At 41.2% G+C, this 19994-nt stretch overlaps 2 protein-coding genes across 2 annotated transcripts; both read right to left on the bottom strand.

Moving 5' to 3' along the window:
- Window positions 1-784: 784 nt before the first annotated feature.
- On the bottom strand, window positions 785-15213 carry SLC16A4 (solute carrier family 16 member 4; the record flags this gene model as incomplete). The annotated part of the gene is made up of 8 exons (XM_083617847.1): window positions 14026-15213; window positions 12567-12699; window positions 11551-11694; window positions 10743-10904; window positions 9629-10189; window positions 7658-7869; window positions 6132-6225; window positions 785-912 (listed from the first exon to the last, which is right to left on the bottom strand). Exons 1-8 carry the CDS (start codon window positions 14134-14136, stop codon window positions 785-787), a joined length of 1545 nt encoding a protein of 514 aa, XP_083473973.1. The 5' UTR covers window positions 14137-15213.
- Window positions 15214-17894: 2681 nt separating this feature from the next.
- Window positions 17895-19714, bottom strand: LAMTOR5 (late endosomal/lysosomal adaptor, MAPK and MTOR activator 5). Its single transcript, XM_083617872.1, has 2 exons — window positions 19560-19714; window positions 17895-18238 (listed from the first exon to the last, which is right to left on the bottom strand). The coding sequence occupies exons 1-2, from the start codon at window positions 19697-19699 to the stop codon at window positions 18178-18180; spliced, it is 201 nt and encodes a 66-aa protein (XP_083473998.1). The 5' UTR covers window positions 19700-19714; the 3' UTR covers window positions 17895-18177.
- Between the last annotated feature and the right edge of the window lie 280 nt (window positions 19715-19994).

Genomic DNA, 19994 nt, shown 5'->3' with positions numbered 1-19994 from the left:
CAGAAGTGACATGATCGTTGATCTTTTTCTGGCCCTTGTTTCCTTTTGAGTATAGGAAAACATGCTTTCCTGTAGCATATAGAATTACAGGTTTACATATGGAAGCTTGTTCATTCTCAAACTATTATCCCCCCCCCATTAAACCACTTTTAACATAACCTAAAAGGCCAATATACCATATTCTGTAATGAAAAGGTCTGTTGCACCAATATACGGTACTTGATAAAATTTAAAACTTGATGCCTATGGTTAACTTACTCTCTAATCCCTTCTAGGAGATGGTGTACTGAGAGCCAGCAGTGTTGTCTTCTGTCCAGATTGTGAAGACAGTTTGTATTTCGCAATTTACTGTTGAAATGGAATTGACTTTCGGAGGCGGGAGGGGGACATTTGCTGTTAAATGTCTTTCATCCCCTTAAGCAGCTTTTCCTCCTTGGTTTTTCTGCTTACTCTTTAAGTAGTGACCTCTTTCACATTGCTAGTATTTGGACCTTCAGAGGTGAGTTAGCTTTTTCTGTGTTTTGGGATATTGGGAAGGAATGGGATACCAGGCTTGTTAGACTTGGCTATTAAAAATGTTTCTTGTATACTTAATTTCAGTTTTCACAGTATATAAATTTACTACCACACTGGTATGTTAAGGCACAACAGCTTCAAAAGGATATATTTTGGAAAAGTCCTTTAATTTATTTCTTTTTATTACATAGTCAACAAACTGTTATAAATGTTACATGATATGGCTTCTTCCAATTGCTGCAGAATTTTGCTTGCTTATGTAGTCAGTTCAGCTTTTTTCTTGCCTCCATTTTTGGGCTACTGGTGCAAGGAATAGTGAAAGGGAAGAAACAAGGTAACAGCTGCCCGCAAAAATGAAGGAGTAAGCATATGTCTGAGTGTAATCATGTAGCCAACCTGTAGGAGGGAATCAGAGTTCAGTTACTTAAGTTTTTGATATTTCAGTTGAATATCACTTCATTTCACACAACATTACTACTGCAGAGCTTATGTAGAAGGGCCAAGGAAAATAGTTGAGAGTTTAAATGTTTATTCTGCAAGACTATAGAAGTCCACAGTACAATACTCAAGATTATTTTTGTCCCATCCAAAGCATTTGTTGTACAATACATTTTGGAGCATGAAACAAACACCAGTCTGGCCACACAGCAATCAGATGAGATATGCTCTTACTTTGCGATATCTGATTGGTGTACTATACATACAAATAAATCAATCCCTGTGGCCTTTTTTAAGTAACTCTACCAGTTTTCCTCTGAGCAATATTTTTGTCCTCTGCCAAGATGTTCTTAAAATGTGCCACCAGAGGGCCCACTCTTTTTTTTCTTCACTGGAATACATGTCTGTTTCAAGGTATTCTGAAATGAACTGCCAATGGAGGACTGTTTATACAGATTTCCATTCACAGGGTCCTTCCACATGCAAGTAGATCTACTGCATTCAGGGGCCAATTGGCATTCAGAGGCAGGCTCTATTTAGCTATCAAGGCTAATAGTTGCTGATGGAGTTGTATGAATCTGGTTTTTCTGTGCAGTTCTATGCTGGTTTACTTTGGAAATAAGTCTTACTGTGTTCCATGGGGCTTTTTTCCAGGAAAGTGTGCGTAGGATTGCAGTCTTACCCATTATGTGAAAGAGTACTCCCTTCTGAATCTACTGTGTGTCCATTTTTCTGATTGACTCCATGAAATAATTACTTTTTTATCAACTTTCTCTACACCATGCATAATTTTATAAACCTTTTATGCCACACCATAGTCAACTTCTCCCACCAAACTAAAACACCTTAAAGCCTTAAATCTTTATTTTAGGGAAGTTTATCCAGCCCCCTATCATTTCAGTTGTTGTTCTTTGTACCCCTTCCAGTCCTTTTTGAATTGTACACAATAATGCAAATGCTGCCACACTACATTTATACCAAAGAGAGAGACAGTGACAGTTTTAGTTCTTCTCCTAATAATATTTCATGTTTTATTGCTACTGTGTCCTGAGCTGACATTTTCAGTGAGCTGTGCACTCAAGCAAATGCATTTTTCCCTCATTAGTTTCAGTTAAGACCCCATTGCTGTGTATAAGAAGTTTTGCACTAACTCAGAATTGCCTTGGTATTCTTCTGTTAGTCATTCGCCCAGTTTAGAGAGATCTTTCTAGAGTTCATCACAACCTGTGTTTCACTACTCTGCGTAATTTTGTGTTATCCACAGTCCTGACAGCTCCATTGCTCACCCTTGGCTCCAGGTTTATGAAGTTAAATAGCATTGGCCTCAACACACATCCTTTGAGAACCCTACTGCTCCATTGTGAGAACTACTCTCGCCTTCCTGTTCTTTAACCATGTTAGCAGTTCAGATCACCCCCTTATCTCAAGCTAAGTTTACTTTGCCTTTTGTGACACTATAATGGCTGTATGATTTCTCCTATCTGCTGCTTTTGACCCAAATAATTCTAATTGATTTTAGTCTTTTAACTTGATATTCTCTCTCTCTCTCTCTCTCTCTCTCTCTCTCTCTCTCTCTCTCTCACACACACACACACAAAATTAGCCACCTTGAAAGTGCTAGTAAAAGGAGTACTATCAGTGACCAATATGTACGTGTTCAGTAATTTCATGTTCTTTCTTTTAAGAACTCTCAGGTAATGTGACTGGGTTGCGCTCCAGTGACTTGTTAATTTGTAATTTGTCAGTTAGCTTTAAACATCTTCATTTGTTGCCTGTATTGACACAGCACCTCAGATGCCCTCCAAGATAACAATAGATTCTGATTTGGATCTCTCTGCATCTTCTACCACAGTGACTAGTGATGCAAAGATTCCGTTTAGCCTCTGCAGTCTCCCTCTCCTTATTCAGTACTTCTTTTACGCCTTTCATTAAGGTACTATGTCTCCCTGGTTGGTTTCCTGCACCTGCTGCATTTAAATACATGTTTTGCTCAAGCCTTTAGCAGTTTCCTCTTCATTGCTTTAATTGTTTGCTTTCTTGTTGCTTGATCCCCCCCCCCCCGCCCCCGGCAAACCTTGTGTTCTTTATTTTCCTCATTAGGGCAAGTCTTTCTCTTTTAAAAGTGGAGGTAGCCAGTGTAGTACCTTTCAGTTGCTACTGAACTAGAGCTCCCATCAGCCCCAGGCAGCATGACCAATGTTCAGGGATGGTGGGTGTTTCGAGGGCACCAAGTTGCCTTTTTCTTCACACTGTTGTTTAACCATGCCAGTATCCTGTTTGACTTGTATGCCACAGGTTAGGAAGGGAATGAACATTTTATCTGAGTTTCTATTACAATGGTTTTAAACAAACTCCAAGGTTACTGAAGGGATTTGGCCATCCTTTCAACTTCCATTTTATGTTTTCAGTTCTGCCTGCTACATAAGTCCTGAGGCAACATCTAGCCATTTTGAAAAACAGATCGAAGACTAAAATCACACACAAAGCAGGCAACTCCGGGCAGAGTTAAAAGGCATAGCAGCTTCCTGGAGATGAGGCACAAGCAAAGGCCTGGGAGCACAAATGTGTTTTTAGAAGTTGCGAAAATGACATTAACTTTGGCATTTTCCTGAACTCAGTGGGAACTCAGTGGTTCCACAACATGAACACTACCACAGGAAATGTGAAACTACCCAGTTCCAGGAATGTGAATGTGGGGATGTAGGTGTGCTTCCCCATCCACATTCTCACCCAGTCATGCAGGACTAAAGACAGCTTGAGGTGAAAGTCTCTCCTAGTTGGCAATGAAATTTGCCAGCGTTATAGGACAAGCCAGCATTGGCTGGTTGCCTGGGCAAATGGGATTTATTTTCTCTTTTCTTCCCCTCCCCCTTTCTCTTTCTCCCTCTATCACATGCAGGCTGCTCAGAGGGCAACGAGGTGCCTTTGTTTTCTCTCTTGTATTTAGTCCTTTTGCTAAATCTCACTTGGTGTGTGGTGCTGTGACATCATTAAGTGTGCATATTTGTTAGGTTGCTATGCTCTCCAACAGGTTCCCAGAGCATTTTCTGATAGCAAACTGTGGCTAACTGCATTGCTTTCTTCTTAGAAAATGCTTCATAGTCCATTGCCCCAGATAATTCTTTACTTTCTATTTAGAGATGGCACGACAAGGGTCTTGTGTTCAGGTTTCTATAATCTGGTGTAGCGTTCATGGGACGTTATAACCTTTTGGAAAATTGTATTTCTGGTTTTGAATGGGTCTGGACCACCTTAAAAATCAAACAAGTCCAGTACATTGGATGTCACAGAAAAGGGGCCTTGTATTCCTCTAGTCCCTGTGAGGACATAAAAGGAGAACCAACATTGGGTGCCTACTTCTTGCTGCTATGGAAATCACTGCAGGGTGTTGGGAGCAAACCAAGGGAAGAATTGGATCCAAACTGGATCCTTTCAATCTAGGGAGGAAACTGTCAGCCCTATAGCTGGCACAGTGAGAGTGCTGCTCCACTTTTTCTCTCACCTTGCTGGCAAGACCTAGCAGGAAAGTAGATGTGACAGTTTGTTTGCCTTCCATTCTCCTTTTAAAAAAAGGATTCCAGCCTCATTGAATTCAGTGGGGCTTACATCTCAGTAGGCATGCAAGGGATTTGAACTGTCAATGTCTGAATACAGAGGTTATTCCCCCCCCCCCCCCAGCTTTTCTGAATTATCTGTCATTTTGTTCCTGGCTGCTTCCTATGCTGCTGCAACTTGCTTGGCTAACAGCTACATATGTTCCTTTTACTGGTGTGTCAGTTACATGCTAGAGATGTATTAATTTTTTTCCAGGGGAATGAGGCAAAGGAACCCTTTATCACATGGGGCTGTGAGGCGGGATTTAGGGCCTTATTCCATGATTATAATTTATCCTAATGTGCCCATTAATTCTATTCCAGACGACTCTACACAGAAAAGGGAAAGACAAAGTAGGGAAAAGGCTAGTCCATGGGGATAACCAACACGATTCCCTCCAGACGTTGTTGAACTCCCAACTCCTATCAGCCTTAGCCAGCGTGGCCAGTGATCAGTGACGATGGGAGCTGCAGCTCAACCCCCAGAGGACACTACGTTGACTACCCCTGGAATAGACAGTCTAGGGAAGACCATGAGAGCAAGAGAGGGCCAGAGCTGTGAAGAAGGAAGGTAGGAAGCAAATACCGTATTTTTTGCTCTATAAGATTCACTTTTTCCCTCCTAAAAAGTAAGGGGAAATGTGTGTGCATCTTATGGAGCGAATGCAGGCTGCGCAGCTATTCTAGAAGCCAGAACAGCAAGAGGGATGGCTGCTTTCGCTGTGCAGCGATCCCTCTTGCTGTTCTGGCTTCTGGGATTCAGAATATTTTTTTCTTGTTTTCCTCCTCCAAAAACTAGGTGCGTCTTATGGTCTGGTGCGTCTTATGGAGCGAAAAATACGGTACCCAGCCTGCAGCAACCGTGAACAATATTTTTCCTTCCTATTGTTATTTATATTGCATTATCCATGTACCTGGTGTTTCACAAAGGTGCTTTACAATAGACAAAAGGGAAACAGAGGAAGTGGAAGGATATGAGATTGTTTAACATTTAAACAGATGGTGCTACACAGTTGCTGCCTTTTATTTCCCTTGTGGGTGGACAACAGTTCACTGTTACTTCCTAAGGATTTTTTTCCCTTCTAGAGAGCTTGTACCCCACAGGCAAGAGGAAGGATTAAAAACACAAATGCATGCTTTATTTTCCTTTTCCACACACCTTGAACAGGGTTAAGGAAGACCCTTTTTTGTGCTGACTTTTACTATAAAATGAATGAAAGTCCATAAATAGGTTGGTCTGTTGATAGTGTTTTGGAGGGGAAAACCCAATACAGAATCCAGTGAAGTCATTGTGTGAGTGGAACAGCTTAACACTTGTGCAACTGAACTTTCCCTTCCTTCTCCTCTCCTAGAGGACTCCCTGCACCCTTTGAAATCTGCTGGGGAAAACATCAGAGCAGATATCAGGGCATGTGGAGGGGAAGCAGCTGGAGGAGGAGAGGGAAGGAAAGTTCTGTAGCATGAGTGGAGGTCATTCAGTTTGTGCAGTGACATTGTTGGATACAGATTTTACTCAGCCTTGCTTTTGACAAGAAAGGAATTCTAGCACTCTTTCAATGGAAGGAAGAGGTTGTTTTAAGTTACCTGCAATAGGAGGTCCAGCGAGGACTGCAAGGCCAGCAATGAATGAGGCATGTCCCAAAGCACTGTGGAATCTGGAGGCTCCTACAAACTCTACCTGTTGAAGCAATCAGTGTTATTTATATGTTTTATAAATATTTTCAACACATTGTCCCCCATTTTGAAAACAGTTTGCATGTTCCCTTCATTTGCAATGTTTAGAAATACATTTTTAAAGTTAATAATAAAAATAAACCATCTAGACTCTGCAGTTAAGCCATAGGTGACCAATCTCTGGCACAGCCAGTAGAGGCTTATGTGATGTGATAGGCACATGGGTCTTTCTCTGGCATAGACTTGAGCGGGGGTGACAAACCTTTTCCAGCCAGAGGGCTACATCCTGACCCTTCACATACCCCAGGGCTACTTTGACACCTGACGCCCTTATGGTGATGTCAGGTGACATCTTCAAAAGAGCTCCCTGTCAGCCCCAATGAGCTTCTTGGTGCCCACAGTGAGTCTCACTTTTTTCATTTGCAGATTCTGTTTGGATTCAAACTGCACCTACAGATGGAGACTTTTCTGCCACAGACAAGCAAAGCTATCTACAAGGCCAGTCTGTAGAAGAAAAATGTCCATTTACAGGTACATAAACTACACTTGCAGCAGATGTACAACTTCAATTGAGCTTACTGTCAGCAAGCCTCGTTTGATGAGGAACAACCTGAAGCACACTTTAAGCTCCAGATCACAACCGTATGTTTATCTATCCCACACTCCTGACCCCATGTATAATATCAGGTGGGTGAGGTTTGGGGGAAATGACTGCACAGAGCAAATTAGCGTCTAATTTGTTCTGTGGGTTGGAAGTTCCCCATGCCTGGACTAGAGTCATATCTCTACTCCTCCCTGTTTATCCAGCGTTGTACCACTGCATTCTCCCCAGCTCAGTATATAATAATTGAGGTCAAACCAACCCAAGGACTATAAATGTATGTAGCTTGCAGTAGAATGGAACAGTCTCATATTTTAGAACTGTGACATGCTTGCTAAAAAAGATTGGCCACCACAGGTTTAAGCAATCTGAAATTAGAGGGGATGACAATGAAGGGGATGATTTTCAGCAGGGAGAGAGCAATCTAGACTGGGAGAACATTTCATATTAGAGCCCTATAACTGATTCCCCCACCCTGCCCAAGTCAAAGGGGTTCAATTAAGCACACTTTCAAAAGTGTGACAGAAGTCATATGTAGTTTGGTTCTGAGGCCGTACAGAAGACTTGTTTAATTAATGCTTTGGAGGCAGAATCACAGACTCAAAATGCATTGGGTTCAATCAAATAGATCTTCAGAGCATCTGTAAGGTTTTCTCTCTCATGTTCCTATGTATAAATGGAGCCTCAGGTATATCTTGTTCAGAGCATTTTTAATTTTCTGGTTTATCCTCTGTGTACTGAAGTAGGTGAAAGTTTTGGATGGTCTGTGCTTTATAAAAATTCTGGATCGCTTTGCTATTAGCCTTTTGATGATTAATTGCTTTCTTCTGCTTACCAGTACAGGAAGTATCAGAGCCAGGTATCCACCACTGAAAATGGCAAAGACTACAGAATAGGTCATAAGTAATGGGAAGGTTGTGGCAAGAGGACACAGCAGGTTAGTGACACCACAAAAAATGAGGTACATCTTGTGGTAATGATACTTCTTGATCCAGTTCTGATCTGCAATCCAACCAGAGAGCAAAAGGCTGACTGTCTCTGTTATACCTAAAGGGAAGCAGAAAAATAATGAATTTTCAAACAGAATTTATGTAGTAGAAGCTTTGAAAAACACAGATAAAAGGTCAGAAAGGAAAGAGTTTGTACCCTTCTTTTATTTCTGTAAAATACATGTGAAAATTCAAAATTTCAAGCCCAGAGGTTGGTGGCAGTTTACATGAAAAAAAAGAATGTTATTTTACTACCTTTTATTTATTTAACATTTAATATTTCCATGCAGAGATTTAATACTTTTTTTAAAAAAAGGCTTTTGATTTAAAGAACAGTTAAGAACATGCATTAAGTATTGTCAGAAGAATCTTTCTAATTTGTCAATAAAATTGAGGATAGCTCAGTTGTATTTATTTGTGCAATTTTAAAATATCCTCCCAAAATAAAATAAAAACAGCTCAGGAAACTTTCTGTCTTTTTTATGCCACTTCTAATTTAGCTTACTACTTGGTATTCTTATGAAAACATCAGTGGCTAATATTGATTGTTTTTGTTTTTGTTCAGGACTAATTTGTTGATCTGCTTAATTGAAAGGTAAGTGCCATCCATTAGAACTTTGTATTTCATCACCACTAATCGCCAACAGTGATATCCTGGTAATCTACCCATGGGGGGGTCTCAGGAATTTCCAGATTGTTATATGCCATTTGTGAAATATTTTTTGAAGAAATACTAAAAATATTTTCAAAGCCCTGGCTGTCTTTTCCCCTCCTTTCATTTTACAACAAAGTATACTGCCTGCAGTCTAGCAAACTTGTTTATGTAGAAGTTTACATGTATGCATGCAGCCAGTTTCTTTGTGTTTTGTTTTTTTGTTAAGAGAAAGTTTGCACATTTGAAATTATGGCCATTTGCCATTACCTTCACTCTGCATGACTCATATTTTGTATCCCTGCTCAGTAACTAGCTTTCCTAAAACAGTCACTTAGTTGCATGCAATTGCTGGGTTAGGGCCCAAGTCTCCAACTCCTACCTCTCGAAATTGCTTGCTGACAAGTACATTTGCCACCGATGTTACTCCCTTCATATGCCACTCTTGGCTTTTGGTTGGCAAATTTCAGATTGGAGGGAAGGGGAGTATTTTGGGTGGGTGACTGGCTTTGGGCTTGGAACATCTCCTTGCTGATCCCTATTATGTATCATTGTCTTACAATGGGAGACAATGGCTTCATTTAATAAAGTCTTTTTAATTACTGGAGTTTGTTTCTTATTTCATAATACAAATATCAAATGGGGAGGGGAACAGATTCTGTTCAGAACAGTTTACTTAGAAGTTGATTAAGACACATTTTTTAAAAATAGATGAGGTGGCAGATTAAACACACCAGTTGGCATATAAAACACACATTTGAGACAAAGAGATGAGATATATTCCATTATTCAGTGTACTGTATTTACTATTAACATCACTCTTTTACATTCTTGATGGCTGCAGCACACCAGTGTCAATGTTTCTAGGGAGCTATTTATTAATCCAAAATCATATTCAGTTTTCCCAGTATCATTTCTGTTGTAAAAAAAATTATCGTTTCTTGTATTGCTATGAGACCTTTTTATAACTAATATTTTGATTTCATACTTAAAAACAACAGGTCTTTGGGTTGTGTTGTTTTTAATAGAGTTGTATGTTGAGCCATAAGCAGTGTTACATTTCTTTTCTACAGGAATTGGTTTCTCTTCACCCAAAGTGAATTATTAGTGAAGCTGTCATGCAGAGATCTTAAGAAAGCCACTTTAAAAGTTGAGTTTTTCTTACCAGCCACTGAAATGATGTAAGCAGTATCCATTGGCTCAATGCCCAGTGTTTTAGCTCTGGCTGCAAGGTGGAAAGTGGGGATAAAGTAGGCTAGCTGGCTGAAGAGAAAAGACCATGTGAAAATGTAGAAGAAAGGGTTTTTTAGCTGGGAAAAATCAACATGGCATTGCTTGCAAGAAAAAGGCTGCGGCTTGGAATTTCCTTCCTTGTTTGTTGGAAAGCAGTTTTGATTACCATTCCGATTGGGATGTTTGTTTTTGTGGCTCCCGTTCTCTGGCACTTCAGAACACTTGTCGTTTTCTGGGGCTAATTGTAGTCCAACATGCTGTAGATTGTTCATACTGATGCATTCATGATCGAGGGGATCTGATCTGTTCGGTTCTGTGGTGCCAATTTTATCTTGGCTGTCTTCAGTGGTCTCTGCAATTCTTAGGTGCACAGGTGTTTGTTTGTCTTGGTGTTTAATACTTACAACTTTCTTTTTCATCATGTTAATCGGTCGTAGTAGCATGCTAGAAGGAACAAGGTTCAACATCACGCCACCATATATCAGTAGGGCACCTAAATGATGAGACAGAGATTGAGATGTGACATTCTGCTGCAATAACAGGGAAATAGAAATGTTAATAAATTCTGTTAGCATCCCCTCTGAAGGAACATTTTTGGTGACTTTCAGAGGGTCTAAAATAAGTTAATTTTCAGTCATGCTGGGAGAATTGGCATTCTTTAAGGCAAGATATCAGAGGCTTTTCTGCTTCCTTCCCAGGACTCCCCAAGGAGTCTTTTTCCACTTGCAAAAGGTTTTCCTGGTAAGGAGATAATTTGGGCCTCTAATGACAAAGACGTACACAGGAGTACCCCAAAGCTATGCGCTTGTTCCTTTAAGGAGCAAAGCACACTCCCTCAGTGCTACTCTCTAGACTTGACTTTGCAGGTGGGAATCAATCTACTAATAAAGTGCCTTCCTGACCAGGAAGATACCATGGTCAATAGTATAAAAAGCCACCTAGAGATTGAATAAGAGTAGCAGGGTTGCACTCCCCTGTCCCACTCTCAAAGCTGATACACATAAGGTGGTAATTACAATGAAATGTGGGAAGTGAAAGCTACCAACCTTGCCATCCATACGTTTCTATCAGGACTTGAACAAATGGTGTGAGTATAACACTCAGTCCCATTCCTGAACGGCCGATTGCATTGGCTAGAGCCAGGCGTTTCTTGAAGTACTTGACAATCATCACAGCTGCTACCTGATACAAGCTAGCAAAACCCAATCCTAAAATGAAAAGAAACACATAAGAAAGACGCTCCTTCTCCTGGGCCCATCCGGAGGGTGGTAGGCAACCCTAGATTTGGGTGCCACACAACGAAAGGAGAGGGAGGGAAGCTTCTGTCATACAGGCTCAAGTCATTGAGCGAGTGGAACTATTTTGTTGAATACAGCCCAAAATGTAACATCGTGATATTTTAATAAGCATATATATATATATATATATATATATATATATATATATATATATTCAATTTCAAAAGTAATCTTAAGAGCTGACAAAAAGAACTCCAGATGATGTCTTTCTCACCTTCTTCAATGTAATTCTTTTTTTTTCCCCCTTAGGGGAGGGCATGTGCAACAAAACATTTTTGTCTACCTACTGGGGCACATATGAATGAAAGGGGGCACTTGCCTGTAGGTGCCTCCAGTAGCCCAACAGGTAGAGTACCTCCCTTTGGTTATCCTTAACCTTTTCTAAATTGGGCCCTGTGTCTCAGCAGTGCAGGGAGACCATTATTCATTCTGGTGGGGAAGGCCTTTGCAAAAAATAAACACCCCCCCAAACCAACATTAGCCTGACTGTTACTCGGTTTTTCTATTTCCAGTTAGACTTTTCTGTTACTGTGGCTGATTTTTAAGGTACGCTCACCTGTCAGGAATCCCATAGACACACAAAGAAAGGGGATGTTCGTGGCCAATATGCTGATAAGACAACCAATGCCAACCAGGCAAGCCCCAATCACTGATGCTGGTCGTTCTCCTATAATTTCACATACTACGGTTACCAGTGGTGCTGCAACAGAGAAGAAAAACAGCTTCATGGTGGCTTGGGGAAAGGGTTGCAACTGGCAGAAGGAGAGACTTGGAGGTAGGCATTTTTGCCAGTTTTAGGGAATATTGAACCTGGCATACGCTTAACTTTTGGAAACTCTATAATAGAGCTGTCAGGAGAATGTTTTCTGCTGCCTAAACAGAGCTGAGGAAAAAAACTTGCTTCAACATGGCTGATGAGAGTAGCCCTTAATATTAGTGGAGTTACTTATCACATGTGTATCTGCTTTTCTCCAGGGAGTTCAGAGTCGTATGCATGGCATTTCCCCTTCCTATCCTTCTGTGTGAGATAGATGAGGCTGACAGACAGTGATTAACCCATTAAGTTCTGTGGGTAGCATGAAGATTTCAGTGCAGGTGCCCCCATTTTAAGTCCGGCACTATCCACTACATCAGGGGTGGCCCAAAGGTGGTCTGGGATCTACTGGTTTATCTCTGGGCAATTTGCGGGAGACCAGCAGCAGTTTATGTCCTTCCTTGCTCCACTGGGGAGACCTTAGGGTTCAAGGAAAAAATGAAGTAGATCCCCTAAACCAGAATTTTGCCACCATATGGACAGTGTGGATGCCGTTGATGTGCATCTATACTAAACAGTAATTTACACATTGTCTGTTCTTACATCCTGGTCTTAGATGCTTATAAGCTTTCAAGTTGGCTGTATACATAGGTTAATGACAGTAGTTACTTAGGCTTTGCTTTCTTATTGTAAGCAACCCATGGGGCAGCAAACAAATGCCGTACATGTGTAAAAAGTTCCACTAAAAGTGTTTCAGGACTATTTCTTCAAATAAAGTATTTCTTCACCAAGTCATATTCAGCCGTATTTGTGCTAACCTGCTAGGAATCGAAGTGAGGACATGATAGAGCCAATCCAGCTGATTTGTTCAGAAGAACCGCCAACATGCTCTTGAAAGGCCACAAAGAAAATGGCAAAGTTTTTCGCTGTTCCCATTGTACATACATTTACCTTAAAAGAAACAAAACATCCAGTAAAATTGAAGCACATTTATTGCCTGCTGCCACTTGTCCCTGCCCTACAGAATGTAGCATTTTCCATTTTTAGAATAGCACATGTTATTCCCTGGGCAAATTTGTGATGGCTTTTAACTTTGGATCACTCACAGTTGATATGAAACTAAATGAAATGGTGCTGAACTCCAGTGAGATTTCCCAAGTCCAGAAATTAGCTTAGCTGACCTAGGAGAAAAAGTAGCCTGGGAGGAGAGGAATGGGAAGAGAGGGATGGATGGTGCAGCACCCTCCCAACTCTCCACTTCTCATTCCCTGACCCATCCACTGTGCTCACTTTATGGCTTTTAAGCAAGGATTGAAAGACACAGATTTGCAGCTGGTGGTCTAGTTCCATCCTGGCAAATTGAAAGGGAAATTCAATGCATGAGTATTGAAAGTGTCCCATAGGCTGCCCAAGGAAGTTCCCAAGGGGGAGAGTTCTTACTGGGAATGGCTTTAGTAGGAGCGCCCTGTCAGTGCAGACCAGCACTGAAAGGGAGCCCTACTTGCCAAGGAGCAATTGGGAGCAGACTTTTAAGCTCAAGGTTGCTCCTTTTCAGCCATGTCTTTACCTGCCTACATAGGTTGTCCAGTGTTGGGTACACGGGTCTGGTCTGGGGGAATGTCTCACAGGCCATATTGGGACCCCGGCTGGGTCTGAGGTCTCCCCCACCACTCTGTGATTATAAAATGTTAGGTGGAAGATTTAATCTCATGGTGTGCACCCCTCCCCTTAATGTTTCTCTTCTTGGCTACTAATATGTTTTTGGGGGTTGAGCATTCAAATTCTATTCCCCACCCCCCGCTGCCCCCAGTTTTATTCTGTGGCTTCTGAAAATGTACAGAGTGGCATTCAACTAAGTGGTTGCATGCATGGAACAAAGTCCACCTGTGCAATGGAACATTGCCCCTATGTACCCCCTGCACCTCCTTAAATTTGTGGGGAGGGTTAAGAAACCCCAGAAAAGTCTTAGGGTGCACATAGGGGATGAGGACAGTAAAGTCTTATTGCATGTGTAGACTTCATTCCCTGTGCAAATACCCCCATTATTATTATTTTTACGTAAAATGCCATATACATAAAGGTGAAGGACTGTAGCTCAGTGACAGAGCATTAGTCTCCCATTCAGAAGATCTCAGGTTCAATCCCTGGTGTCTCCTGCCTGAAACCCTGGAGAGCCCCTGCCAGTCAGTGTAGAGAATACTGGGCTGGCCCGGTATAAGGCAGCCTCCTATTTTCCAAAACCAAACCTCCACAGACTTTGTCACATTTCTTACTTACCAGAAAAAAGTTAAGCATAATCATCCACCCCCAGCCTCCATCGGGAGCTTCTGCACCGTCGTGTTGTTTGGTGCTTTCTTCAGCTTCTGGCTCACCCTCTGTTCTCTCCATTCCTGCTGCAGATTTGAGCTCCAGCAAGTAGCTGCAATTGACTTTGTTAAAGGGCTCTTACACCCAAAAGATAATAGTCCACATTGCTGACAAACCCTCAAAATAAAAGCTGCCATTGCTGCTTTAACACGGTCTGCAGTTTTTCAACTTAAACATTAACCCAATGTTTTTAAACACTAAAACGGTGGTATCACCCTAGTGAACAAGATGGACCTCTTAATTTTACTGCCTTTCTAGTTGTTTTTGACTGCTTCGACATTAAAAGAAAAAATTATCAGAGTGGTTTTGTTTTTTTAAAGCTCTGTGGCGGTTAAGGGGTATGTTTTATCAGCTAAGACTTTTGCAGCAAGATCCTTCTGCTTGACCAGGGAAGCCTCGGAAGTAAATGTCAGAAACTGTCCTGTATTGTGAGTCACACAACTGCTGCCTCTCAGGGAAAAGGCTTCTGAATTGACCCTAGTACATCCTGGGCAGGAAATAACACAAAAAGGCTTGTCTCCATAGTGCTTTGCTGAAGCCTGGGCTCTAGCATGTCTTGCATGCTTTTTAATTCAAACTCCAGGTTTCCCTTTCATCTTAATTGTGCTTTGGTCTCAACTCTTGGTTTCAGCATACACCTGGTGAGCAAAAACTTCAGGCATCCAGTAGGCATTAGTTTAAGGAACAGCCCCAGCACCTGAAAAGAAGGCTTGTTGAAGAGAACAAGAAGCAGTTGCTGTTCTTCTGCACAGGCTTTTTAAGCAACTGCTTGCTGCCTCAGCTAACTTCTACTAGGCCCTGCTTATTTACTAGCTTCCCCTGCTCAAGTCCCTCGCCCCCCCCCCCAAGGTGGGCTAACAGCAGAGGCAGGAGCCTGGCCATGCCTCCCGCATTCTTAATTCCTTCCTGCTAGAGGGTTCAGGAGCAAGGCAGGATTCATTTATACAGAATCATTGAATTGTAGAGTCGGAAGGGACCACAAGGGTCATCTAGTTCATGAGTAGGCAAACTAAGGCCTGGGGGCCGGATCTGGCCCAATCGCCTTCTCCATCCGGCCCACGGACGGTCTGGGAATTAGCGTGTTTTTACATGCATAGAATGTGTCCTTTTATTTCAACTGCATCTCTGGGTTATTTGTGGTGACTGCCTGGTGCTTTTACATGAGTAGAATGTGTGCTTTTATTTAAAATGCATCTCTGGGTTATTTGTGGGGCATAGGAATTCGTTCATCCCCCCCCCCCAAAAAAAATATAGTTTGGCCCACCACATGGTCTGAGGGATGGTGGACTGGCCCACGACTGAAAAAGGTTGCTGACCCCTGTTCAACCTGCTGCAATGCAGGAATCTTTTGCCCAACATAGGGCACAATCCTGAGATTAAGAGTCTCATGCTCCACTGAGTGATCCCTTTTGTTCAGTGTTCCATTTTAAATGCCTGCCTGCAGCTGTAGAAGCTATAAAGAGAGCCTACAGTGCCAGTACCCCTACTGGGAAATGTGTGTTTGGACTAGTTATGCAATGTTCTTTGGTATGAAAGTAAATAATTGCAAAATAACCGTGACAGGTCAAAACACTGGCCATTTCCTCTTAATGGCTCCGTTGTGTACCTTTAAAATAAGAAACCCTGCGTGTTTGAAGGTCAGCAGCTGAAACCTAGCTGCAGAGGAAGCCCTCTGTACCCTGATTATAAGAGTCTTGATATCATTGGCGAAAACAATGTCTTTTCTCCTACAAGCGGATTGAGCCAGTGCCCCTGGAGGTAAAGCCCTTGTCCTGGCTCACTTTGAATTATTATTATTTTTAAAGAAATAGCTCAGCATACCACCATCGGCATAAATTTATTTGATTTTTAGATTACACAATAAAAATTATTCCCTAGCACATGAAAAGGTAGATTGGTTTTCATCTTGAGGAATATGTGATATTTCCTTCTTTAAACAAGTATCCATACAAATAAATTTCTTTATTCAAGTATTCTAGGTTAGAAATGTGTTCTTGTTTTTTTAAAAAATAAAAACTACAGAAATTTGATTAATTTTCATTTTACAGCAGTTACGGTACATCCAAAATACAAGTTGGATTGTATTTTTCATGCAGTGTATGATGCACAAGGTAAGGCCATTTAATCATATAATTGTTTTGATATGCTCATTAGTAACCACCTTTAGATGGTACTATTGCTACTATTTCAGTCCCTTTCCACCACAATACTTGCACAATGGGTAGAGATGCATACATAAAAGAAATAAAGATAAACAGACCATATTCTAAATAGGGAGCATGTTCTCTCTCAACTACACAGGTATAAGCATGTCATCTACTAAACAATAATTTCTTGTAGTAACTACCCTTCTAGAGAGAGCAAAGTATGTATGGATTCTGTGCATATTTTATAATTACATCTCAAAGCAGGTGCAGGCATATGATAGAATCCTCATATTATTCAAATAATTGGCTTTATAGGGTAAAGATCCTTACTCAGGCTTGTAGAGTATGATTTGAAACTGCAGAAGCAGCTATCAGAGGCTCAACTGCAAGGAGCCTGTGTAGAATGTCAACTACTTCACATGGATTAGATTCACATGGTGTAGAATGTCAACTACTTCACATGGATTTCCAAACTTGGCCCTCCCATCATCCCCAGCTAGCAGGACCAGTGGTCAGGGATGATGGGAGTTGTAGTCCAAAAATAGCTGGAGACCCAGATTTGGGAAACACTTGATTAGATTTAAAAGGGAAATGGAGCAGAGGGTAATGAACCTTGGCATACTCCACACAACTGCCACAAGGGACCCACTTTGCAGAACCTCCCTACCAGGTAGGAACAATCAGGACAGCCTCGAATCCAAACCCAGACAGATGGTCCAGGAAAATATGGTTAATAAGGAAAGGTTGAAAGGAGAATCAACAGGATTACCTTCATCTTGTATTTTCTGGCATAGTAATCTGCTAGAGCAGCTAATACATTTTACTTCAACTGGGATGGAAGCTAGATTGAAGAGGATTCTGTTATGTGTCATGGTTATCCTGCTGCCCTTCATCCTAGGACTAGGTTGTACTTGAGAGAGTGTTCTGATGAGCACAAACCCCACATTCCACACTTGACATGAGTCCCTACACTATTTTCTTACACACTGTAGTCATGTGCCTTTTTTTAGAGTTAAATTTCTGGCTCTATTAACACTTTCCATGAGTTAACCTATGGCACAAGTTTGGTCTGAAATGTATCGGTTCTCAGGACTACAGAGGGGATTCTGATTTGTTCGTTCTTAGGATATCCTAAATGCTAGATGTATAGGCCTCTGGAATTAGAACATAAAATCGAGAATTGTAGAGTGGAAGGGACCGCGAGGATCGTCTAGTCCAACGTCCTGCAATGCAAGAATCATTTGCCCGTGGAGCTTGAACCTGCAACTCTGAGATTAAGAGTCCCATGCTCTACTGACTGAGCTATCCCTGATCCATGAAAAAGCCAGGTTTACTATCAACCCTGTATGTAACTCTTGATCAGCTAGTGGAATTCAAGAAACTCAGAGAGCTTTACAGATGGTAGCTAATACACTGCCATTAGCTAACAAGCAGATGACACAAAACAGTTTGCCTGATTAGTCATGCAACTATTATGGTCAAGTCCCTTTTAAATATGTGATTGTTAGTTTTGTACATAGAAGGCAGCTCAGTATACCAAACAACTACATTTTCTTAAGACAACTGAATGTCATTGCCTGGCTAGACAAACCAAATAAAACAACATTAAGTCAAATGGTAGTGAACAAGCAGTGTGTTTTAGTTTGTTTATTTATTGATTTATTGAGTATGGGGGCCACCTGACAAGGTGCTCTCCCCAGCCATGTAACAGGAAAACATTCCACACATGATAATATGAAATGGTACAAGTTCAGAGCAATTAAGATTCCATACCAACTTGGGAGAATTTTTACAGTCCAATCCAGCTAGGTTCTACCTAGTGATACTGGATATTCAACCTGTATTAATCTGTAGAAGAGTAGTCCACAAAGGTGCATAAATGTCGAAGAGCAAGGAATATTGTGAATGTATAAGGTTAAGATGCCATTTTGTGTACTGCTACTGTGATGCCATCATGCTTCTGGATCATGATATTGCTGAAAGAAACAGAAGGTTTGTTTTTAAACACACCACTTTCATAGAATGAAACAAGTCCCAAATGTTAACCAAAATAACTGCAGCCCACTGTTGTTGCCTTTAGATCTGTTGCTTTTCATATCACACATAGATTCTCTTCACTTGTCATCATTTGTAATACAGCTATAGACATTTTGATGACACCCCTTTAATCACCATTATTTCAAATATTAGCAAAATCAGGTAGACTTTAAACCCAGAATTATTTATTAAACCTTTTTCTTTGTAAACCTTATCAGTGCCCTATTTGGGCATTGGCTCTACTCACAGGTTGACCAACATGGGAGTTGGGGTGCATCACCACCTTTAGAGCCCTTCAATTTGAGGCTCCACGCACACACAATTTAAAGCCCTGTGCAACTGGAGATCTAAATCCACAGGTAGACTCTGTAAGTAGAAGCTTTCCACCTCAGACCTTCACCTTCAAATTCATGGAAGGCTCCAAATGTGGTCATGGTGGCATGCTGGAGGGGACAAGACTTGGAAGCACACCCCTGCTTACAAGAAACTTAACACTTAAAATAAGGCTTAAACCAGCCTTATATTTGTGAACTAGCCTGGTACCCATTTCATGCAGGCAACTGAGTGAACTGGCAGAGGAAGGTTGGTACACTCCATCCCTCATCAGTGCCCAACACAGAATGCAGCTCTTCACCCCTGCCAGCCCCAGGCAGACTAGTAACTGGGAGGTGTATTTACAAGGCTTCAATAAATATATGTTTAAAGCCTAAAATTAGTCCTACAGAACTCCAAAGTCAGTGAAGCCACATGCACCAAGGAAGAATCTTTCAATTTATTCCATGATATCAGCATCCTAAACAGATGATCCTATTTCCTCTTATGTTTGCCACAACCCATTAGCAGAAGAGAGCAAATTATTCCATAGCAGAGGGGAAACTACAAGGACGAGGCTCTTGCAACATGCAATATGATCAAGGGAGGGTGCAGTACTATAGCTAAGAAAAGTAGGAAGAACAATAACCTACTTCCCAGCTACACTGAGAGCCTGATGGCAAAACACATTAACTGAGGCTAGTTAAGATCTTTGTGTCTTCTTCATTTTTGAGAGTACTTTTGCAAGTCGGCTCAAATTCCAAGAACAAAAGATCAGAAGTTGAAGCTGTTCTTTCCAAACAAGTTACCATGCACATGGAAGACAGAACCCAGAGAGCAGTAAGGATTAACCAATTTATCCATATGAGAAGGCAACTTAAGCAATGGGCCTGTCATGTCAGTTACTTTGTCTTAAGTAAAGGAAGTAATAGCTCCAAATACACATACCCAGTATCTGATTCGAGGCACACTACAGGAATATCTGTTGGATCAGACGTCAATTTGGCTGCTTGCTGGGCTAGAACAGATATCACACCTGCATGTTCATCTGAGAGGGTACCACGACCTAGAAGACAATGGTTTATCATTTAAAATGAGTAAAGAAATACAGAATGTGGTCAGTTCAGGGATGCAAAACAAAAAATGCTGACTGAAAAGGGGGAAACCAAATGTAGTCCTTGACCGGAGAATTTTCAATTCCATAAACTGAAAATAATAACAAAGAATGGATGCCAATTGCAGTAATATGGAAGCTTGGCAGTTACAAACTAATAATTAATGTTTTTCAGGCAATCATCCCAGTGCTAGAATTTTACATTTTTATGAATATTCCAGTAAATACTTTTACACAATATAACATTTAAACCACATTAAATGGACTCT

Source organism: Podarcis filfolensis (assembly GCF_964270895.1).
Source record: "Podarcis filfolensis genome assembly, chromosome: 6".
Taxonomy (NCBI): Eukaryota; Metazoa; Chordata; class Lepidosauria; order Squamata; family Lacertidae; genus Podarcis; species Podarcis filfolensis.
The sequence above is the reverse complement of the archived record's forward strand: the minus strand, read 5'-3'. Positions and strand labels throughout refer to the sequence as shown.